The 23,573-nt window shown below is 54.6% G+C and overlaps 1 protein-coding gene across 2 annotated transcripts in view; it reads left to right on the top strand.

The window, feature by feature from the left end:
• The window catches only part of PTPA (protein phosphatase 2 phosphatase activator), a 31,226-nt gene that overhangs the window by 5,701 nt on the left and 1,952 nt on the right, over positions 1-23,573 (top strand). For both annotated transcript variants that reach the window (XM_055541365.1, XM_055541366.1), the window contains exons 2-9: positions 2,498-2,595; positions 5,345-5,431; positions 10,465-10,590; positions 12,335-12,452; positions 13,708-13,807; positions 14,654-14,778; positions 15,734-15,834; positions 20,153-20,260. In XM_055541365.1, the coding sequence (XP_055397340.1) occupies positions 2,498-2,595; positions 5,345-5,431; positions 10,465-10,590; positions 12,335-12,452; positions 13,708-13,807; positions 14,654-14,778; positions 15,734-15,834; positions 20,153-20,260 (863 nt within the window). The remainder of the gene's footprint in view (positions 1-2,497; positions 2,596-5,344; positions 5,432-10,464; positions 10,591-12,334; positions 12,453-13,707; positions 13,808-14,653; positions 14,779-15,733; positions 15,835-20,152; positions 20,261-23,573) is intronic.

Consider the following 23,573-nt stretch of genomic DNA (forward strand, 5'->3'; position numbering starts at 1 on the left):
GCCACTTCTTAATCTCTTCTGCTTCTATTAGGTCCTTACTGTTTCTGTTCTTTATTGTGCCCATCTTTGCATGTGATGCTTCCTTGGTACCCAGTTTTTTTTTTTAAGAGATATCTAGTATTTTCCATTCTATTGTTTTCCTCTATTTCTTTGCATTGTTACTTAAGGCTTTCTTATCTCTTCTTTCTATTCACTTCCCTGGTGGCTCAGAGGTTAAAGCATCTGCCTCTAATGCGGGAGACCTGGGTTCGATCCCTGGGTCAGGAAGATCCCCTGGAGAAGGAAATGGCAACCCACTCCAGTATTCTTGCCTGGAGAATCCCATGGATGGAGGAGCCTGGTGGGCTACAGTCCACGGGGTCACAAAGAGTCGGACACGACTGAGCGACTTAACTTTCAACTTCAACTTTCTATTCTGTGGAACTCTGCATGCAGTTGAGTATATCTTTCCCTTTCTCCTTTGCCTTTTGTTTTCTCTTCTCAGCTATTTGTAAGGAGCAGACCTCTCCATGGCTATCTTCACCCTGGCTCCCAGAGACCTTCCCACTAAAGTACCCTGTGTACTGCCCCTGAGCAGGGAGAGACAGTCAGCTCCCCTGTCACTTCTTTCCCTAGCTTCTAGACAGCTCTGGCTCCAAAAGCAAGAAGGGGCAAGAGCTCACAGCCCCACCCCAGCCTATAAATCAGCATATCACATGGAGAGGAGGTTACCACATGGAAACCTAGGCCAAGGAGGTTGTTGTTTAGTTGCTAAGTCATGTCCGACTCTTTTGCAGCCTTGTAGACTGTAGCGCACTAGGCTCCTCTGTCCATGGGATTTCCCAGGCAAGAAGACTGGAGTGGGTTGCCATTTCCTACTCCAGGGGAATCTTCCTGATCCAGGGATTGAACTTGAATCCTGTTTTGGCAGGCGGATTCTTTACCATCTGAGTCGCCAGGGAAGCCCCAGGCCAGAGAGGTGGCTGAGCCTAAAACACCAGGGAACTGGGGTCCCAGCCGGCTTTCTGCACTAAAATTTCTCTCCTCATTCAACCACTTTGCCTTCTTGCATTTCTTTTTCTTTGGGATGCATTTGGTCACCACCTCCTGTACAGTGTTACCTAACCTTTGTCCATAGTTCTTCAGGCACTCTGTCTTCCAGATTAATCTGTTGAATCTATTCACTACCTCCACTGTATAATCATAAGGGATTTGATTTAGGTCATACTTAAATGGTCTAGTGGTGTTCTCTGCTTTCTTCAATTTAAGTCTGAATTTTGCAATAAGGAGCTCATGATCTGAGTCACATTCAGCTCCAGGTCTTCTTTTTGCTGACTGTTTAGAGCTTCTCCATCTTTGGCTGCAAAGAATATTATCAGTCTGATTTCGGTGTAGACCATCTGGTGATGTCCATGTGTAGAGTCATCTCTAGTGTTGTTGGAAGAGAGTTTGCTATGACCAGTGTGTTCTCTTGGCAGAACTCTGTTAGGCTTTGCTCTGCTTCCTTTTGCATTCCTAGGCCAAACTTGCCTATTACTCCAATTATCTCTTGACTTCCTGCTTTTGCATTCTAGTCCCCTGTGATGAAAAGGACATCTTTTTTTGGTGTTAGTTCTAGAAGGTTTTGTAGGTCTTCATAGAACTGTTCATCTTCTTTGGCATTTGGGGTTGGGGCATAGACTTGGATTATTGTGATGTTGAATGGTACAGTTTTATTTCTTCACTTATTAATATTTAGGCTGTTTTTCTCATGTCAGTAATTCAGATTTTATTCTTTTCAAAAAGCCAGGAAGATTTCCATCATGTGGGCATATCATTATTAACCTATCACCTTATTGATTGATAGTTGGGTTGTTTCTGATTTTTTCGATGTAGTAAGCACTTTTATATATGTCTTTGTCTATTTCTTTGGACACATCTGTAGAGTTGATTGCTACTGTTGGCTTAGTGGGTATAGTTTTACTTCAAGAGAGAGCGCTGAGTTGCCCCCTCAGCAGAATCTACCATCTAAGGCTCTACCAGCAGTGCAGGAGCATTCCTCTCTCCACATCCCCAATCAGTGCCAGATGTTTTTAATCTGCTGACCTGATTTAGAAAAGCAGCCTCATCTGATTTCCATTTCATTGATTATTCGGGATGTTGGTAACTTTAACATTTTGTTTATTGGCCATTTTTCTTCTTCTTCTTTGAGTTGCCTGTTTATGTCTAAAAGGTCAACTTGGCTTTACTTTTCTAACCTTTCTGCCTGGCTGGAGAGCAGGAGGAGAGAGCATGGCAGGGCCACTGGACATATCAGTGGTTAAGGGCACTGCCAGCCACTGCCCAGCTTCTTGCAGACAGAGTAAGGAGAGACAGGAAGCCAGTGAGTTTGGCTTAACAAGCCAATACTTAATCCTGGGAGTACATGTCTGGTTATGCAAGGGCTTGGGTGTTGGTTTAAAAGTGTGTGTGTGTGTGTGTGTGTGTGGGGAGGGGAGGATTTTATTTATCTTATTGCTTTCTCATTTTCTTTGTCAAGATTCTTCAGAGGATGCCCCTCCCACCACTCAGAACTTCATCATTCCAAAGAAAGAGATCCACACTGTTCCAGATATGGGCAAATGGAAGCGTTCTCAGGTACCAGTGGTGTCTGCACTGTGGATTCAGGCCTGGCATGAGAGACTTGGGCTTTTTCAAAGTGGTTTTCTAGGCTGGGGTGGGGCTGTGAGCTCTTGCCCCTTCTTGCTTTTGGAGCCAGAGCTGTCTAGAAGCTAGGGAAAGAAGTGACAGGGGAGCTGACTGTCTCTCCCTGCTCAGGGGCAGTACACAGGGTACTTTAGTGGGAAGGTCTCTGGGAGCCAGGGTGAAGATAGCCCTCAGAGTTCTGCTCCTGGCTCTTGTAAGCCCTTGCCCCTGAGTGTTACTGTACTGACTGCACATCTGAAATGGTAGAGTGGATCCCTTTGGTGTTTGGTTGCAAGTAATAGCAGGTCTGGGAATCAGCATATCACATGGAGAGGAGGTTGCCACATGGAAACAGGCCAAGGAGGTTGTTGTTGTTTAGTTACTAAGTCATGTCTGACTCTTTTGCAGCCCTGTAGGTTCCTCTGTCCATGGGATTTCCCAGGCAAGAAGATTGGAGTGGGTTGCCATTTCCTACTCCAGGGGAATCTTCCTGACCCAGGGGTTGAACTTGTATCCTGCTTTGGCAGGCGGATTCTTTACCATCTGAGTCGCCAGGGAAGCCCCAGGCCAGAGAGGTGGCTGAGCCTAAAACACCAGGGAACTGGGATCCCCAGCCAGCTTTCTGCACTTCATCCCCAGGGTAGGCAGAAGATAACAGCTTGTACCTGCCAGGCTTCTGGTACAGGCTGTGGAAAAGACTGGGACTATGAAAAAGAAAGCCAGTTTCAAGTTCTCAGGAATGGCCTTGGGTCCAGCTGCTTTCAGTTGCCTGTACCTGGTCTGGGCAGGTGGGGCGGGCAGTGTTGCTTGTGCAGAAGGGTGTGCAGAAGAGAGTCACCCCCATGACTCGGGGCCCCGTGGGCTGAGCTGCTGGGCTCCAGGCCACAGGTTGGCAGCCTAACCTGACCCTCCTGTTTTTGTAAGTAAAGTTTTATTGGAAAACAGCTCTGTTCATTTAATTTACATGTAGTTTGTGATTACTTTCATTCTGTAAGAGCAGAGTTGAGAATTTGTGAACTGGAACATGTGGCCCTTGGAGCCTAAAATATTGACTCTCTGGTGCTTTGCAAGTGGTTTGCCAGCCCTGCTCTAGGCACCCACACTTTTTGGGAAGTGTGTTTTGATTGATGCCTGATGGAAGTCTTTTACTTGCTCTGAAGCTCGTCGATCAAATGTGTGAAACTGCTGCGGCCAGACAAGGGGCTGTGTGTCGACCATAGCGCTTCACCAGGTGGCAGGCAGGGTGCAGTGGCCAGGAGCTTGGGTCTGGGGCCAGAGCTGGGGCTGGAACCTCAGGGCTGCCTTGTTCTCTTCTTGTGACTTAGGCACAGTGCCTAACCGGGCTAAGCCTCCGTTTCCTCTACTATAAAATGGGGTTCGTTGGGGGCTCAAATGATGGAAAGCCAGAAAAGCCTGTGGCCCAGTGCTCACGGGTGTGCAGTGAGCTTTACAGAGCCGTAGGCATGACAATTATTGCTGATGGTGTGGGCAGAGACTTCACACAGTCATGTTCACAAGTCTTAGTCTCCGAGAGTCCCGGAGCCATGTGGGAACAGGGACTGTGGCAGCGACATGCCCTCGTGCGGCTGCTGCTCCTTGCATCCTGGTGTGCTTCGCAGGGATGGTTGTGAGCACTGGCGCAGTCAGGACAAGGACTCAGGCTTTCCCTGGGCTGCGGGTGTTGCTGTGGCTGATGTAGTGGGCCCGCCCTGTGACCTGCACTTCCACCTGCAGCCATTCCACAGGCCACTGTAGGAATGTTCCCTTCCAGACCCTGAGCAGTCACCTCTCAGGGCTTACCTTGGCTTGCTGTGGCCACCCAAACATCGTTTTTTTTGGGGAGGGGGGCATGCCATGCGAGATCTTAGTTCCCTGACCAGGGATCAAACCCATGCCCCCTGCAGGCATTGGGAGCATAGAGTCTAAACCACTGGGCTGCCAAGGAAGACCCCCCACTGACATCTTTAAGGCTTGGATAAAGAAGAAGAAAGGAAGGGAGAGGCGAAAGGGATGAAGAAACAAGACCACGTGGAAGTTGCTAGCGCCCAAGAACTGCCTCTCCAGAGGCCTGTGCCTCAGCGCTTTCTTAACCGTGTGCCAGCTGTAACCTGCAGCCCAAGGGAAGAGGGTGCCCCACTGGAAGCTGGGGATGGGGGTGCTGGGAGACCGGGCCATGGCTGGAAAACAGCTTCATCTCCTGCGGGCAGGGCGTCTGCACACAGGCATATGGCTGGTCTGCCTGTTGGGGGAAACATCTGGAGAGTTCCCAGGGGATGGACCCCTGGTATAGTGTAATGATGGAGCACTCCCCACTCTGCTCTGGAGTTTGGCTAGCTGGGTCCTAGCTCCGTGTCCAGTGAGATCTTGGTCTTGGGAGTCACTTCCCCCGAAGCTGTGGTGTCCTTGTGTGTAAAATGAGGACAGTGGTGGGGTTGTTGTGCAGAGAAGCACCCTGCAGCAGTAGCGTGTGCACAGTAGACTGGCTAGAGGCCTAGGTGTCACTGTGGCCTTGGCCAGGCTGCGGTTTTGGGTGAAGGTCGGGGTGGGGTATTTGACATTGTCTTTGCACTCTCCTGCTATCAGGTGGGGAGCCGGGGGCGGCCTGGAGCTCTCTGGTAGCTGGGCAGAGCTGGGGGCTGGCTGGGTGTAGACGGTGGAGGTCTGACACCTCCACGTCCTCATTCCCCTCTCTGTTTGGCAGGCGTACGCTGACTACATCGGATTCATCCTCACCCTCAACGAAGGTGTGAAGGGGAAGAAGCTGAGCTTTGAGTACAAGGTCTCCGAGGTAGGCCTGGTCGGGGCGGGCCCTTTCCCAAAACAGCTCCCAGAGCCTGCAGTGGGACCGGTGGGCCAGGTGCAGACAATACCATCACCCAGACACATGTGCAGTTCACACTGTTGACACTGAAATATTTCTAATTTTTAAAAAAGTCTGTATAGATGTGTGTCTATAGAATTGGGACCAAGGTATACAAGCTGTTTTATAGCCTGCTTTTTTGGAGTGGGGGCAAGCCTTGTAGCTTGTGGGATCTTAGTTCCCTGACGAGGGATTGAACCCCAGGTGCTGGCATTGGAAGCTTGGAGTTCTAACCACTGGACTGCCAGAGAATTCCCCAGCCTGCACTTTTGTTAACTGGTGTTTCATGTAATTTTTAAATTAAAAATGATCACAAAAGAAGTAAACATGCCAACTGAAGAGATTACTGTCAGAAACACGTGTAACACTAACAAAAAAGCTTGGCCTCACCCTATATTCCATGGAAAAGGCAATGGCACCCCACTCCAGTACTCTTGTCTGGAGAATCCCATGGACGGAGGAGCCTGGTAGGCTCCAGTCCATGGGGTTGTTAAGAGTCGGACGTGACTGAGCAACTTCACTTTGACTTTTCACTTTCATGCGTTGGAGAAGGAATTGGCAACCCACTCCAGTGTTCTTGCCTGGAGAATCCCAGGGGCGGGGGAGCCTGGTGGGCTGCCATCTGTGGGGTCGCAGAATCGGACACGACTGAAGTGACACAGCAGCAGCAGCACCCTATATTCCTCCCCATAACTGATTCCTGGGGACAGCCCCCTATTAACAGTGTGGGGACTGTCACCCAGACCTGCCCTGGGAGCTCCTCTGCCCTTGAGCTGTGCCCTCACTGGTTTAAACAGCCCCCAACTTAGACTTTGAGGTCATTTCCCCAAACATTGCTGCTCTGAATGCCCTTGCACATAGGTCTGTGTGGGCATTCTTTCCTAAAGTTTCATTCCTAGAGGTGGCGATGCTGAGTTGAAGGGTGCACACTGCTTGGTGGGGGCTCTTTGGCTGTGTTTCAAACACAGGCTTATTTATGGAGGGAGGGCAGGAGTTGTGGGGAAGCTCCTACCCGTAGGTGTGCTCTCTCCAGCTGCTGGCTCTTGCTGTACTCCCACCTCCCAGCTCTGGGTCCTGGGCCTCCAGGGGCCTCCGGAGGTCTTGTTCCAGGCAGCCTAGCACTCCCTTGAGCTTTCTCTTATCTCAGACCTCAGGCCCGAACAGCCTCTCAATGCCTTGGCCACCCAGCTGTCTAGCCTTAGCTTTGGCCTGTTGGGGATGGCCTGGCCCTGGCCTGGCTGGCTGTCCACCTGCCGTAAGGCTGGCATAAGCCTCATGCTCCTGGCCGCTGACTGGCCGCTGGGTGGCCGAGGTCCTGTGGGACGCCAGACCTGTGTTGGCGATTGACAGCCTTCAAGAGAAGGGAGCTGATCCACCAGTGACTTGTTGGTTCCTCTTGGGCCTGGTCAGTGCTCTGGGGCTTTGACTGTGGGGAGAGAGGGCGCCTCCTTGAGCCTGTGGTAAGGAATGCTGAGCTGTGCTCAGTGGGCTGGGGAATGTGGCGGGGGGAGGCTAATTAAAGGAGAGAATTGTAATTACCCCAGCAGATTCTGAGCCGCCAAGTCTCTCTCAGGTCCCTTAATTAGCCCTGAGACTTTGATGGTAGCTGTCTATACCAGCCAGGCGTTGTCTTAGTGCAGAGGCTGTTCTTTAGGCAGGATTGCAGCCTGCTTGACTGCTGGGGTTCTAGAGTCAAGCTGACCAGGTTTTGATAACCTCTCACTTCTGAGCTGGATGGCCTTGTGCCCTCTGACACGCCATCCCCTCCTCTGTCGAGTGGGAAGAGCCGCAGGCCTACTTGTGGCCCCTAGGGAGCACTCACTGTGATCCCGCGTGTAGGTGTATTTTTTTGGCACCATGCCTGGCATGTACTAGGTGGCGTTATCATTTATTAGCCATTGTTATCATTAGCTGTTTTTCAGTTTCCAGTAACATTGTTGTTGCTTCACTTGGGGCTCTTCCTGAGCTGGGTTCATCCTCACAGCCTCATCTTGCTAGATGGCTAGCATGGTCTCCAGGGGTCTCCCAGCTGCTGCCCACAGCTGACGGGCGGCTAAAGGCACCACACCCAGCATGCGGCCTCCTGTGCCGCCCGGGGCAGCTGCCTGCCTCCGCTGCTGCTGCTTGCTCCTGGCTCTTGGTGCAGGGGACGCAGCTGCTGCTGGGGAAAGGGCCGAGGGGCCTGGGATCGGTGTCCAGACCACCTGCAGCAAAGGGAGCAGGCGAGGGCCGTGGGGTGGGATTGTCTAGAGCCACGTTTAGAAGGCTCTCCTTCCTTTTGGAATTGTCCAATTTGGGGGGGGTTAAAATTTTTTAAAAACGTTTTTTTCTTTTTTTTGTAAAATAAAGCTGACAGTAGATAGGAGGCTTACATTTTGCTGTAGTTCTGCATGATTTTTAAAATGAAAGCAGAATTTTAAATCGACAAGTAAAATTGTACTGGTCCATGAAATCCAAAAAGGATTCTTTGGTCCAAGGAGAAAGAAGGTGGCTCCAGTGATTCTCCATGCTTCCCAGGCGCCTCAGCCCACAACTCCTTCCCCTCCAGCCGCTCTCCCCTAGCCAGCCGAACAGTAGAGGCAGCCCCTGCACTCAGAAAGCCCTCTCCAGCAGGACCTGGGAGCCTCTAATTATTCATTGGCCCAGCTGAGCTGGCAGCTGGGGCCTGGCTCCTGCCCACCTCTGAGCACCTTCTTTGTCCCATTCGGTGGGTGACCAGTAGTCTGGTGCCTTGTGGGGCCACCCGTCCTCAGAAATCTCAGTGGCTTTGTGGGGCCAGGTTTTCTGGGAGCCTGTCAGCTCTTCCTGGTGACCTAGTTCTTCACAGCGCCAGACAGTGGCAGTGCTTTTGGTCCTGTTTCAGCAGTGCAGCTTTGTGTTATCCTGGCCCTGTGGCCAGCTAGAAAGGGAACTTACTCCTCTTACAGGTAACTTTCCTCTGCTCCCAGGCCCCAGGCGTGGGTAAGGGAGGGCAGCACCGGGGCCACCGTCATGCTGTTTGTGTGGACTGCCGTGTGGTCCATGCCTCCTGGAGCTGCAGTGCGGTGGGGAGGGGGTGCCTTTACTCCCACATACTCCATTAGCTCAAGCCCGCCGTTTCCCTCCGTACAAATACACGCCCAGCTCCTGGGGCTGTTTCTCTGTGTGGGCTCAGCTATGGCATACCTGACCGTGCCTTACCCTCTGGGTCACAACTGTTCCCATGGGTGCCCCTTGCGAATGCCTACCAGCGTGGAACTCCCGGAGACGTCTCCTCCGCCCATTTGTGCCCGGTGGACTCAGGCAGGGTCTGCTTCTGGGCAGGACCCCCCTCCAAGGCCACCTGCCTCCACGTGTCCCTGTGTCGTGCTCCCCAAGCCTCCTGTACCTTTGTCCTGGCTCATTTCACATGCCGAATCTGGAACAGGCACCTTCGGAGCCACTCTCACAGACTTGTGCTGGAGAGAGACAGCCTCACCTGATTTCTTCGTTGAGTAATGTTCAGTGTGCTAACACGGCCTGGCCTGTCACACTGATCCCACTGCTTAAAGTCTGCTCTGTGGGAGAGGTAGAGCTGAGAGATAAGAGCTGGGTCTTAGCTGCCGCTGCCCACATGCGGACCTGTGGCCCCAGCTTTCTACAAAGGGAACAACTGGAATAGCCCAAACGTTTAGCAGTGAGGGAGTGGGTAAATAATCACAGTGCACTGGCACAGTGAAATGTCAGTTGCTCGTAAGAGACTTTCACAAAGGTCACGTTTCTGTGCTGCTTGGAATGAGGGTTGTGAGGGAGCTGATCAGACTACAAAGTAGCGTGTGCCCCGAGACCCCATTTGAGGGTCTGTATGTGTGTGTAGATGTTGTACCCCGTCACCCTGTGCCAGACACCGCGCTGGTGTGCTTCATGGGTTGTCACTTAGGCCTCCAGGCGGCCCTCAGAGTTATTTACCCATTTTTATGCCCATCTTTGAGACGAGCAAACAGAGAGTTGAAGTTACTTGATCAAGGTTTTGCAGCAAATGCTGTTTTAACTGGGATTTATTTATCAAACATTTGTTTTATTTTTGTAGTTCTGGGTCTCAGTTGCAGCCCAGGGGCCTCTTCCTAGTTGTGGCATGTGCGCTTAGTTGCACCACAGCTTGTGGGCACTTAGTTCCCAGATCAGGAATTGAGCCCACATCCCCTAAATCTGAAGACAGATTCTTAACCACTGGGCCACCAGGGAGGTCCCTTAGCTGGGCTATAAATCCAGGTCCAGCTGCCTTCAAAATTCTAACCATGATAAGCAGTGAAAAACACTGTGAAATGATGATATGGAAGAGTATGTTAAAATGTTAAGACAGACTCTCCTGCTATCTGAAAGTAAGAGTGTTTCTGTGAAACATTTTGTGAGCAGAAGTGGTGCAAAGGGAAAACCCTTGGCACTGAAAACCCTCTTCAGGGTTCTTTTGGTTAGCAAGGACCATTGCTACTGTAGGGCTTCAGTCAGAGTGAAGTGGTGGAAAGTGAACTTAAAACAAGCAGGGGATACCTCGTGGTGTTGATTTCTGGGTGGCAGGATTACCCGTCACCTTTGTTTCTTTCTTTTTTTCGTTTCTCTTTTCAGTGATGAGCAGGTATTGTGCTCTAAACAGAAGACCTCGATAAAATGCAGTAAGGAAAGTCAGGGCTGCTGCTCACACTTGTCCAGCAGCTGCCCCCACCCCGCCTCCAGCCCCCGTCCCCGGGCAGGCTGGCTGGAGAAGCTGGGTGTGGGAGCCGTGCCTGTCCCTCAGCCTTGTGCCGGGCCCTTTCTGGAAGGCTCACTGTTCCCTTGGCCCCTCCTTCACGCTCAGGAGGGTTGGGAAGAAAGGGGGACAGCAGGGAGGTGCCAGTGTGTGAGGCCTGGTGGTCACTGTCCAGCAGCCATTGGGGCTTCCCTCTGTGGCTCTAGCATGGGGCCACTAGTCATGGTGGCTGGGCCCCCTCTATTTGCCTCCACAGGCCATTGAGAAACTGGTCGCTCTTCTCAACACGCTGGACAGGTGGATCGATGAGACCCCTCCAGTGGACCAGCCCTCTCGATTTGGGAACAAGGCCTACAGGACCTGGTATGCCAAACTCGACCAGGTGAGGCTGTCGCAGGATGGGCTTGGGGGCCAGGGGGGATTGGGGGGAAGCGTTCAGATATCAGCACTGGGGAGTTTGTTGAAACGGCAGCTCTGTTCCCTGAAAGTACAAATGCGTTTACCCTCTGCCCCAGCTGTCCTCTGGGAATCACCACGTCGGTGTGCAGCCCTCTGCACAGGGCTGTTCATAGGTGATTGTGTGTAGCAGCAGACTGAAATGGCCCACGTGTCCATCTGCAGTTTATTATCAGTTGAATAAGCTAATAAGGCTGCCCCGGGAGTACCATGCAGCTCTAACAAAGAACAGGGAGGCGACTCAGGAACTCGGGGGAAGGGACTGCAACTTCCAGTGGTCCCTCCCTCGGTATCTGTGGGGGATTGCGTCCAGGATCCCCCATAGATACTCCCTTGTATGAGATGATGAGGGTCCGTTGGTCCTCTGTGTCCATGGGTTCTCCATCAGTGGGTCCAAAGGGCTGACTACCCTGTTAGAGGGGAGGCAAGGTGTGGTGCGCATGGCAGGCTGCCTTTTGGTAAGAAAGAGGAGACACGAGAAAGGTCTGTTTGTATTTCTCAGTGTGTACTGGAAGGATACAGAGGAGGCAAATAAAGTGGTGGTTGCCTTTGGGGCATTGGGGAGGGGTGGACGGAGAGGAGAGAAGGGTGGAGTAAGACTTCTGAGTACATCCCTCCTACAGTGTATTCATTTTTGAGTCAAGCAAAGGTAATATTTGTTCAAAGCAAACAAAAAATAAAAATGCAGAGTAGCCACCCTATCCCATAGGTCTGTAGGTCCGGGGTGGGGCCTGGGGATCCAGATTTTCACCAGGTCTCCAGGAGATTCTCATGCCGGGTATTTACAGACTGAAGCTAAAGAAACTTGGGTGCTAATGTCTTGTCCCGGTGTTTTCACATGATGGAACAGAGGAAAGTACCAAGGACCCAGCAAAATGCTGTCCTTGTGTAAGAGTGACTTGGGGCTGCCTCTGGGTGCTAAGGTAGCACATGGCTTATTTTTTTAATTGAGTTGTAACGTAAAGAAAGCTGAGAAGTCATAGTTATACAGCTTGATAGATCTTAACCTGTTTTTAACCTTGCATCCACCACCCGTATCAAGCCATGGAACATTTCAGCACTTCCCCAGTGCCCTTGTGCCCCTTTCTAGTTGATATCCCCCAGATTTTTCTCACTGTTCCCCTATAGATTGATTTTGCCTGCTTTTGAACTTCGTGTGTTTGGCTTCTTTTGCTCAACTTTGTGATTCACCTGTGGTGTGTGGAACAGTGCACCTTCTTCCTTGCTGCGTAGTGTTCCAGTGTATGACCATAGCATAGGTTATCTGTTGTGCTACTGATGGACAGTTTAGTTGTGGGATGTTTCCACATTTTGGCTGCTATAAATGATACTGCCATGAACATCCTTGCATATGTCTTTGGTGAACATCGGGCACAAACTCCCTTGCTGGGAGTATGAAGAAGGAGGACATCTCTGGGGATGTCAGTGAGTTACTCGATGGGAAAGTTGAATAGCTTCTTTTCAGGTCCCTCTCCTCTTGTCCCCAGAGCCGTGTCCTCTGGAGGGAGGGTCAGCAGATGAAAAGCCCCACCCCAGGGTGGTCTTTGTTGTGTAGAAATAAACGCTCTCCCATCTCTTCCTTCTGTGGGAGTTGGGATATCATGCCGAGATGCTGCCTCTGGGCGCCTGCCCAATCTGCTGCTGCCACTGTGTGTCTCTTGTGTTACCAGGAAGCAGAAAACTTGGTGGCCACGGTGGTCCCCACCAACCTGGCAGCCGCTGTGCCCGAGGTGGCTGTTTACCTAAAGGAATCCGTGGGGAACTCCACGCGCATCGACTATGGCACAGGTACCTGTGACCCCCGGCGGCGCCTCTTGGCTTCACTGCGGTTCTTTCTTGGACTGCCTCCTCTTTGCTCTGGGTTGTGTGGGATGAGGGAGCCCTGAGCAGGCAGCCCTGGGGTGCAGTCGGTGCAGGGAAGCCGGCTGCTCCGACTTGGGCCACCAGGGGGAGCCGGTGCCACACACGTGGTGGCCTCAAGCACAGAGCTGATTTCTGTTCCTTGTAAAATGGCCTGACTGTGCGCTTATCACCATCCCCAAACTGACAGCTTACTGAGCACTTACTATATCCCAAAACAGCGCTTACAGAGACCCTGAGAACTGAAAGAGCCTGGCAGTCTCTGGCAGTGCTGTGGGGCATTACTCTCAGCCACAGTGGCCATTAGAGGGAGCGCTGTGGCACCTTAAAAAAAAAGAGAGTTTCTCTATTATGTAGGTCGGGGTGGCTGGGGAGGGCCCCTGCTTTGATAGGCCCGTCTTGCCTTGCCTTTCCTTTCCTCACTGAAGCAGGCAGATGCAGGAGCTGCTGCTCTCTCGGGCCCTTCCCTTGCCTCTAGAGGAGCCCAGGCCAGAGGGGCAGGCCTGGAGAAGGGCCCCCTTGGACCTGGGTTCTGGGAAAGTTTTGTCATCTGCTCCCCTGATGCTGAGGAACAGGCTTATTATCAAGTGAGACTTTCAGGGGCGGAGCTTTGACTGTGACCAAGCAACCTGTAGGGGAGAGGGACCAGGTCAGCAGGGACTGGGTCTTTCTTCCACTCTCAGACGCTCCTTGTTGTCCAGGGGTGATGACTGCCCCTGTGTGGTGGTGGCTTGAACTCGAGCTGGTCATGATCCTAAACTGTGCAGCTGAAAGTACCAGCTCATAAGCATTCCAGGCCCTGGGAGGGGCCCACGGAATCATAAACTATCAAACAAGGGCAGAGACTTTTGCCTCTGTCCCGTCAGTGCCTGACCTGGACCGTGACTGCTCCTAGAGTAGGTGCTCAATAAATAGGGTCGAATTGATGAGTGAGTTAAGCCTCCCAAGTACAATGTGAATGCTTCTGGAAGAATCGCCAGCCTAGGCCTTTAGGAGTAGAATTATAGTACTGGTGGTCCTTAAAGGCACCCTGGTCTTTCTGGATGCCGAAGAGGCCCCTTTACCTCCATGTTGACCTCCTGCCTTAGATGGGACGTTATTGGTGATTTGGACTCTGGTGAGACTGAGAACAGTCCTACTCCTTCTGGAAGACTGTCAACCTCGGCTGTTTTTTCTCTCCCAGGACATGAAGCAGCCTTTGCTGCTTTCCTCTGCTGTCTCTGCAAGATCGGGGTGCTGCGGGTAGATGACCAAATAGCCATTGTCTTCAAGGTGTTCAATCGGTGAGTGAGCCAGGCGGGAAGGATGGCTGCTGGTGGTAGGAGAGGCCGGGGGTGGGGGGTCTCTTTCCTCCTTGTTGCTGTCAGACTGGGGACAGGGGCCTGGCAGGAGCTCCTGAGTGGCTGTGGGTTCTCTCGTTCTGTCCTAATCAAGCCATGACTGTGAACAGGGTGTCCAAGACTCCTCCTTCCGAGAGCTTCAGATTCAAGTAAAACTCAGTGACGGGAAAGTTACCTAATGGCTGCTGACGCTTCTGTGGTGTTTATCACGTAGAGGTTCTTTCTAAGCACCTTACATGCATGTCTTTTAATTCTCATGACCACCCGAGGAAGTAGCAACTGTCATTTTCACTTTACAGATGAGGAAACTGAGGCATAGAGAAATCAGGTCTCTTCACTGAGGTCACGGCCAGCTGAACCCAGGCAGGCAGGCAGGCTCTGACTGGTTCCCCTCGCCACCCAGGCCACCTCCCTGCACATGGGCGTGTCTCAGTCACCCGAGGGCATTGACAGAAGCTGCAGCTCCAGGGCAGTTCCTGGAGGAGTCTAAGGGGTGAGAAGCTGCAGCTCCTGCCCGGGCTCTCACATTGTCAGGAGGTGATGGCACTCACCTTCCCAGTTGGTGTGTTGCCTGTTTCCTGGGCCAGAGGAGGCTGAATGTGAGAGAGAAAAATGAAGCTACATTATTTTGAGTGTATCGGCTGATGTGTAACTTGGCGAGTAGGCTTTAATTAACCTGTTGCCCTCCTCGGTGGTTCTTTGTAGCCTCCTCTGCTCCACTAGCTGAAGGGCTGAGACTGTCTTTCTGCTTTTTGCCACCCACCTGCCCTTCCCCACCCTCCGGTGCAGGTACCTTGAGGTTATGAGGAAGCTCCAAAAGACGTACCGAATGGAGCCAGCCGGCAGCCAGGGCGTGTGGGGCCTGGATGACTTCCAGTTTCTGCCCTTCATCTGGGGCAGTTCACAGCTAATAGGTACTGAAGTGGGGCGTGGACCCCCCACCCCCAGCCCCCCTTCCTCCCTTCCTTCCTTCCCCTCCCTCCCAGGGCACGCGCTGACAGCTTGTAAAGCAGGCATCAGAGCAGCTATTGATGGATCCAGCTTGCTGCTGACCCGCTGCTGCAGCCGGCGGCGTGGCAGGCCAGGGAGGCGGAGGCCATGCACCACCGAGATAATGGGAGTGACACGGGCTGGGCTGAGGGCACATGCTGGGAGCACAATTGACTGGTGTGAGACGCGCCCCCACTCCTGGCCACGGCTGTAGGGTCTTATGTTGAAAATGAGGGGTTCTTTTGACTCGGTGACCAGCGTCATCCACTGTTATTATTGAGCTGTGCACAGGGGGCCGTCGGGGAGCTGCTGCCGGATGCTGGTCCAGGGCCCGCCCACTATGAGCCTGCTCTGGTGGTGGTTCCCCTTACTTTCCCATGGGCAAGCCAGAGTGGGTTAGGGTTCCATGTCTACTTGCATATAGAATTAACTGCCTTAAAAATAACATTAGTAAAGGATGCTTTGTTGAGTCCTTGCCCTGTGCCAGGCCCGCTCTTGGTGCTTCAGGGAGATCATCTCGAGGACCCTGGGCAGGGTCTTTGCCAGCAGACCGTCAACACTGACCTGGGCAGGCGCCATGCTGAGGGCTTTAGGCCGGTGCTGATGGCTAGGTACCCTCCCCACCCCCAGCCCTTACAGGGTATTCTTATCCCCACTGCACAGATGAGGAAACTGAGCCGCATGGCTGGAAAGAAGCAAGGCTGGTACTCATTACACTAGAGTACACACACAGGGCTGCTTACTGCTTCTGCGAGATCAAGTGTTGAGGGCGCAGGGGCAGATCTTAGGCCCTCAGGCGGGTGTTAACGGGGCTGGTTTGCTGTGGCCCGGTGGTGCCAGTGCCTGGTTCTGAACCTCGGGGCTCTTTGCTGCTTCCAGACCACCCATATCTGGAGCCCAGGCACTTTGTGGATGAGAAGGCCGTGAACGAGAACCACAAGGACTACATGTTCCTGGAGTGCATCCTGTTTATCACCGAGGTGAGAGAAAAGGAGTAAGGAAGGGGCCCCTGGCAGCCTCCGGGCCAAAAGGGCCTGAGGAGCCAGAGCTGCTGTCTGAAGGGGGCGGGGCCACCCCTGAAGCAGGTTATTGAAGAGGAGGCCCAGCTAGGCCTCTCTGAAAGGCAAAGCCACCTTCTGGCTGTCCAGTATCTCCTCCCCTAGATCAGTTTCTACTGGAGCTGACGGATTAAGACCTGGTCATTAGGTGGACTTGGTGACTGATGAGGCAGGTCTGAAGGGTGGGTGGGTGTCAGCATCTCTTGAGTGGGCCCCCCAGCGTCTGTAGAGCTACGTGTGTGTGGATGTGTGTGATGGAGCCTTTGTAGGAGTTGGAGAGACTGGAGTGGACAGCCAGACAGATTTCTGTTGAAGGTTCACACCTCTGTTGGTGTCTGAGGACAGAGGCCTCATGAAGTGCTGGAAGTGAAAGTTAGTAGGCCTGGACCCTCAGGCCACCCAGCGGAGATCATTTAGGTGCGTGTTGTTATCCTGCTAAAGTAGGATCTCCCACAGTGTGGCCTTGGACCACTTCCTAGGGTCGCCTGGGGAGCTTGTTGAAATGCACAGTCTTGGGCCCCACCTCAGCTTTCTGAATCCGAATCTTGGGGGACATGCGCTAGGACCCTGAATTTAAGCACAGGACATGAGCCAGGTGACTATGCATCAAAGGTGGGGGCCCACTGCTTTAGGGGCTCTCAAGAGGCCTTTTCAGCTTCCCTGCCTAATGCCTGACCCCCACAGACTTCCAAGGGGTGCCCTGGCTCTGCCTCCTGCAGAGGTCCTGCCCACATTCTCTGTCCTAATGCCTACAAGCATTCCCCTGGCCCCAGTGACCTCCCTGGCACTCTCGTGGATCCCCCCTCCCTGTGGGGGCTGCTCTCTCTGCTGCCCATTCTGTCCCCTGAAGAGAGGGCCACCTGGTTAAACAGCCGTAACTGCAGGCTCTCCTGGTCAGCATTCGGCTCAGGCCTCTGCCAAACTCCAGAGGCCAGAGGGGAATGACACGTTTTTCCAAGTCAGCAAATGAAGCCTGTTCTGACGGCTGAGTGGCCGCTGCTTCATTCCCTGAGATGTGCTGCCTTCAGCACTGTAGGCACCCCAAGGTCAGAAGGACTCCAGGGCAGCCTGGCTGGCTGCCTTGAGAGCCAGTCACATGCTGCTGTCTCCAGGCTAGGTCGGGAGGGTCTGCAGAGCCCGGAGACACCTGGGGCTGGGCGGGGAGAAGGGGTGGCTTCGCTGGCCCCTCTAAGAGGCTAAGCCGGTTAGGCTCCCCCAGATGGCTGGCCAAGCCCCAGGGCCCCTATTAGTAACTAATGAGGTGGAAGACCAGGCTGGGCCTCAGGGAATATGGAAATTGACTCCACGTTAAAATTTTGTATTTTTGTTTATTTGTTTGATTATGCTCGGTATGTATAAAAACCCAAAAGCCTTCCCAAAATTTGGGACGCAGGTCTTCTGCTCGAGGAAATCCTACAGTGGCCGCTAGGTGGTGCTAAAGACACACTGAACTTAGCGGAGGTTTTGCTAATAGATGAGGTAGAGGCGTGAACTGGGAGGAGGCAGGCAGGCCCTCGAGTTCTAGGTTGTTCTGCACCCTCTGTTCAAGGCCTGGTTCTCACCCTGGGTCTGGTGCTTGGGCGTGGTGGGAGGCGCTGGATGCTAGCAGGGGCATGCCGCAGAGCTCAGAGTGCTGGCAGGGGCCCCTCTCACCCATTTGGCCCGCCCTGAGCCGGCTGGCGCGGTTCCTGTTGAGGGCACACACTGTGCTCGTTCTCCAGAGTCTGGGCTCAGCACGCAGACAGGGCTTTCGCAGCGCCTCGGTGGTGGTGAGGGAGGCCCTGACTGACGGCTGCAAGGAGCTCTGTGTGCCATGGCCTGTGTGCTGTGGCCGGGACGGGGGCAGTGTTGCCTCTGCAAAACCAGGGATTCACTAGGGCTGGCGCAACTGGGAGACTGAACAGACAAGAGTTGGAAAGGAGACCGGGCCAGCCTGGGACCTGCCCTGGTGGCCCTGGGCCTCCAACACAAGGCCCTCACGGGGCAGGCTTCTCCACCTCAGGAAATGCAGCCCTGGCGCCTTTAAGAGCCCAGGGCAGGCAGGAAAAGAATTTCAGTTTCAATCTGGCTTCTAAATTTGGAGTTTTGGGAAGGGAGGGATCAGATTTCAGCTGGAAGGGAAGGAGCTGACAGGAAGGCGCTGTGCAGAGCCTCTCCCCCGCCCCCCCCACCCCATCCCCCCTCAGTTACTGACAGAGGAACCATTTACAAAAGGCCGATTCTCTTGGGAGTGGAGAGGCAGGAACGCAGCGTCTGTGAGTAATTTCCTGCTCAATATGGCTGCTCTGACTCACACAATTCCCCTGGGGTCACTGCGGGACTGCAGCTCGCTTGCTCGTTCTAGCTTTCTCTTCTCCCTTTGTGGCTAGAATGAGCTAATTTTTTTCTGTCTTCTCGGACCCCATTCCTTTTCCCCCTCATCTGTTTTCCTTTCCAGAGTTACAGAGACTCCTTCCAAAGGGCTGAAGGGTGGTGGGGGTGGGGCAGCCCCTCTAGAGAAAGCATCTTTGGCCTTTCCAGGGAGGGGGCCAGGGCCTCTGGGGCCTCAGGGCTCAGGCCTCCCCTGGCTATGCCAGGGTGCCAGAGAGGCCTTTTGGCTCACCATCCCATGCCCCTAATGGGGAAGGCCAGCCCAGCAAGCAGAACCTCTGGTTTCCCCACGCCCCTTTGCTAGCCTTGGCCGAAGAGCCCTTGCTGAGCAGACTCGTGGAGCTGCAGCTGTGACAGAGGCCAGCAGAGTGCCTCCTGGGTGGTTTCTCACAGGGCTCAGTCCAGAGTGAGACTGGTTCTATAGCTCCAGTGATCCCTGAGCTTCTCAGGGCCTGGAAGTATGCAAGAGAGGGCTGGAGCCTGGCGCTCCTCCTGTGGGGCAGGGCGCTTGGGGAAGGGGCGGGGAGAGGGGAGGATAGGGTGGAGTCTGATGGAGTGGGGCTCCAGAACAAAGCTCAGGGCGAGGACCAGCACCTGCAGGCTGGGGGCTCCTGGCTGCCTTCCTGGAGGAAGGAGTCTTAGAGAGAGGAGGGGGAAGTCTGAGTGAAGGGACCAGCCCAGGAGAAGCCCAGTGGGGACCTTGGGCTGTGGCCTCACTGCTCAGGGAAGGAGCCTATTGTCCATGCTCCTGAACCTGGGGGTTGTGACAGGTTTTTGCAGGGGGACTTGGGCCAGGGAAGGGAGATGACAGGGTTAAGTAAAATGGCAGCTTTTTCAGCTTTGATCTTGCAGTTTTGTAAGCGTTGCCCTCACTGGGGGAGTGAGAGAGTGGGTCACCAGGTGAATCCACAGCCATGGGTGAGGGCTTTGTGCTCGTGGGACCCGCACTCATGCCCAATACAGAGAGAGGGCTGAGGGACCCCCATCCCTTCTCCCTGGAACAGCTTTCCACCAGCCCCGCCTCCACACATAACCTCTTCTGGAACCTTCCACCTACTCGAGGTCCAAGTCAGCTTTCTTGCCAGCTCAGCCTCTGCTTTTCAGACTTTTTTTTTGACACCTGCGCTCAGGGTCCCGTCCCCCAGCATCAGCCGGGGAGGGAGCAGTGTGGAGGGGATTGTGAACTGCTTGTTAATAAATACAGATGTGCTGGCCTTGTGCTGTCTGAGGGGTGCACTCAGGCGCACGCACTTCCTCGTCTCAGCGCTGGTTTCTGAGATCCTGGAGGCTCCACTGGGCCTGCTGCAGGATTTCTTTCAAGAGGAGGGACTGGGACCGTACGGTCCTTGCTCCTGCCTGTCTCTTGCTGCTGGGGTTGCCATCCCTTCTCCACTCGGCTGCCAGGTCAGGCTGGCTTTCTAAAGACCTTCCTCCCGCATCTGCTGCAGGTGACCCGTGTTTTTCCCCTCTTTTCCTTCCTCCCTCCGCCTCCCATGAAGAAGGCAGTCAGGTGCTTGGGCTTGGTCCAGGCCCTCTCCCAAACCGACCCTTCCCTAGGCTCTTCCAGCTCTACCTGTGGCAGGCCAAGAGAGACCCTGTCTCTGGCACGTGTGTGTATGCGTGCACGTGGGCACATGCACACATGCGCCTGCCTGCACGACTGCCACCCTATAGGTGCATGCTGCCACCTGGTCTTCGTGAGAGTGTGTGTGTGTGTCTGTATATACGTCTATGTGTGTTTGCATGTGTATGTATGTGCTTACATGTTGTGTGTGTGTACACATGTGTGTGCTGGAGCAGCCTTGCTGCAGGGGAGCATGTGGTAGGCTCCAGGGCCCACCTCTCCAGCTTGTGAACTCTTCTTTTCCAGATGAAGACAGGCCCCTTTGCAGAACACTCCAACCAGCTGTGGAACATCAGCGCTGTCCCCTCCTGGTCCAAAGTGAACCAGGGTCTCATCCGCATGTATAAGGCCGAGGTGAGTGGGGACTGGCTGGCACTCTCGGTTCTGGGCGCCCTCACCCCCACCCCACTGTTCTGCTCTTGGTCCAGCTCTGAGTTGTGGGCCAGCTCCCTCTGACACCTGAGGCCTGTGAATCTCTGTCCATGGGATGGGCAGCCGGAAAAGCCCTGTGACTGAGGCCAGACCCTGCTGCTCCTGGGTCTCTGTTCCCACTTGTCAAATGGCTGGAGGCCCTTCTCAGCTCTGTTCCTGTGGGGACGCGAAAAAGGAAACAGGCTTGGGAAAAGGCTCTATCCTTTGGAGACATCATCCAAAGTGATGTTTCTCCCACCTTGGTGTGTCTGATAGCTGGGCAGGTGGGAGGTCTTGTGGGGAGGCCCAGGGCTACATTTTTAATAACCGCTTCTGGGGTCCTCCCTGCTCTCCAGTCAGAGCAGCAGGGAGAGGTGTGGGCCTCCGGAGCTCCCCCTGCTGGGAGGCGGTCACCCTCTCTCCTGCCCCCTCTGCTCGTCCTCCTTGGCACCCTTCTCCCATCCAAGGACGTGACTTTTTCTCTGGCAAGTAGGGAGAAGACATTTCTTCCCACCCTGTTCTTTTCTCTAGCTCCTTCCACATCTTAGGCAGACCAATCCTAGACGTGCTTGACCTTGACCCGGGAGGGCCTGGCGTGAAGTCCCTCACCCGGAGCAGTGGGTCCCAAACTCCCCTCTTTTCACCCTCCGGCTGGTGGTCTCAGGTGTTGTTCTGGAGGTGCTTCTCTCTTGACCCTTGGTCATCCCTCTCCAGAGAAAGGGAAGGTTGTCTAGGTGGCCTCCTTACAGCCAGAGCTCACTCAGGGCCGTCAGCAGAGGCAGAGGAGCAGGAAGGGCAGGGTGCAGGGTGCTGGGTGCGGCTGGGAGTACCAGCGCTTCCAGTGGCCTGGATCCTTCTGTGCCGCCCTGAAGGGGTTAAAGGCGCTGGGACTGACCAGGCCTGGCCCTCTCCCTCCCTTCCGCCCCCTCCCCCTCCGGTCCCCTTCCTCTGGACTTCACATCCTGTGTTTAGGTTCCAGCCCACATACCTCTCTAATCTGAGAGGAGCCTTTGCTGGGGCTGGGCAGGCTCCATCCGGCCCTCAGCCCTCCACGCTGGCCCTCCTGCTGGAGAGTCCCCAGAGCACTGCCCTCTGTGTGTCCTGTTGTTCTCGACCCCTCCCCACCCCAGTCCCACAGTGGGTGCTGAAGGGGTCTCCCCGCTACCGCCCTCTCCAGGCCCCCCACCCCCCACCTCCCCATAGGCTGGACTCTGGTGCCTTCCCTGCCTGGGATCTTAGATGCTGTCCTTCCTACAGGCTCTTACTTGAGTAACTAAACTTATCTTGACCTGGGCCCCTAAGGGCGGAAGAGGAGGCCCTGCCTCCAGTCCCTACCTTTGTCCAGAGGCAAAAGAACCCTGGCTGTAGGAGCAGGGTAAGACTGCAGCCCTGATGGTGCCGCACAAACAAAGCGGTCGAAGGTGGAACAGTTGTCCATGTGTCTCTGGCTGTTGAACACAGGAGGTCAGCGACTGAAAACTGCCCGCAGCTCAGGACCAGACAGAGGGAGCGCTGAGCAGATAACCCAGTGCCCTTCCTGAAACCCAGAAATTGCGGCTCTGGGTGCACACAGCCTGCCAGCCGCTGTGAGGTGGCCGTGCCTTGGTAGGACAACCCTGGGACTCGCTGACTCTTAAGTCTAGGGCCACCGAGTCCCTGTAACCTGCAGCAGCCATTTATAAGTTGCCAGCAGGTCACCCTTAGTCTGTGATCCCTGGGGTTGTGGAGATGCACGCTCCCTGAGCAGAGGAAAGCTAGGAACGGACTCGTTCTTCCAGATGGGTTCCAGTCCTTAGGGACCTTGGGTCCTTGGGGACCTCCGAGGCCTGCCAGTTCTGAAGTACAGAGGGGGGTTAGCAGAGGCCAGAGCCCGAGACAGAGTTGGCTGCGGGAGGGGAGCTGCCCTGAGTTGCCACAAAGGCCTGTCTGGGCCTGGCGTTTGGGCCCAACTGCCTGCATCTTCAAGCTGCCTGTCTCGGCCTTTCTGAGTGGAAGAACCAGATGCTTCTGGGGCCCTTGGTGGGGTGGGCCTGTCTTTCCTGAGGGCTGGCCCCATGCAGGTGTTCCCTTCAGAAGGGTCTGTCAGGACCGAGGAGCCCCTTCTCTCCCTGACTCAGTGGGAGCTGGGAGGGCCGCCCACTGGAAGGTCTGGACTCAGCCTGGCTGAAGCAGTTGCTCTGTCCAGAGCACAGGTATTGCCAGCACAGGTCACTGCTCCGGAGAAGAGGCGCGGCCTGAGGCGCCTCTGCTGTGACCCTGGCGCTCCACTTCTTTTGCCCCAAGCAGCCCTTTGCCTTTAGCCCAGTTCCTCACCTCCCCTGGCCCTGGGGAAGCTTGTTTGGGGGATCCCTGAGAACGGAGTGAACAGAACCCCTGCTCCAGCCCCCTAAGCCTCTTGCCTTTGTAACTTCTCAGGCCTGAAAGCTAGAAGCAGGGTGATCTTTGACCCTTTCTGGAATTCCAGGGCCCTAGGGGGCCCCCCTTTGACAAACTCCTACCACTTCCTCCATGACCTAAGCACAATGGCAGCTGCCTTTGCCTCTGGCCTGGATTTGCTGCTCCTCCCCGCCAGGGGCCACCCCCAGCTGTCTGCCCCCCACTTTGTCTGCCCCAGGCCCAGGAGTCTGACTTTGGCCTGGAGCTCTGCTCCCTCACACAGCTTAGCTCCCCATCCTTCCATCAGAGATTTCCCTTCCTGCTCACCTCCAGGCCCTCTTCAAGCCTTGTGGACCATCCCCTACTCTGAGAGACAGACATACGCGCGCGCGCACACACACACACACACACACACACCACAGCCCCCCCCGCCCCCCACACACACACACCACAGCCCCCATGGCAAAGGCCCCTTCATCTCTGCTGCTGGCTCTTGAGGTCAGGGACCCTGGGCCAGCGCTGGCCTTTGTTCCTCTGAGGTAGCAGGAGAAGGGGACAGTAACAGGATGGGACCCTTGCCCTTTCTGAGGCCAAAATCCTGTTCCAGCCCAGCCAGGAGGTGCACATCCTGCCTGCCCGTGCAGCCAGAGGTCTGAGAGGAAGCCCCCTTCCCTTGCATGCGTGGGGCTGCTGCCTGTGTGGTGGGCTGAGGCGGGGGGTGGGGGTGGGCCCCCTCCTTTCCGGGCCCCGCGTGATGCGGACACGGTGCCTGGGCCAGAGGGCAGGCCCTGCTTCTCCCGTCTCCCCTCCTCTGCCACAGCCCTGGGCCGAGGCCCTGGCCCGACTGGCTTCAGGCAGCCACCCCCCTGCCCATTGTGCT

This window comes from Bubalus kerabau, chromosome 11, assembly GCF_029407905.1.
Source record: "Bubalus kerabau isolate K-KA32 ecotype Philippines breed swamp buffalo chromosome 11, PCC_UOA_SB_1v2, whole genome shotgun sequence".
NCBI lineage: Eukaryota > Metazoa > Chordata > Mammalia > Artiodactyla > Bovidae > Bubalus > Bubalus kerabau.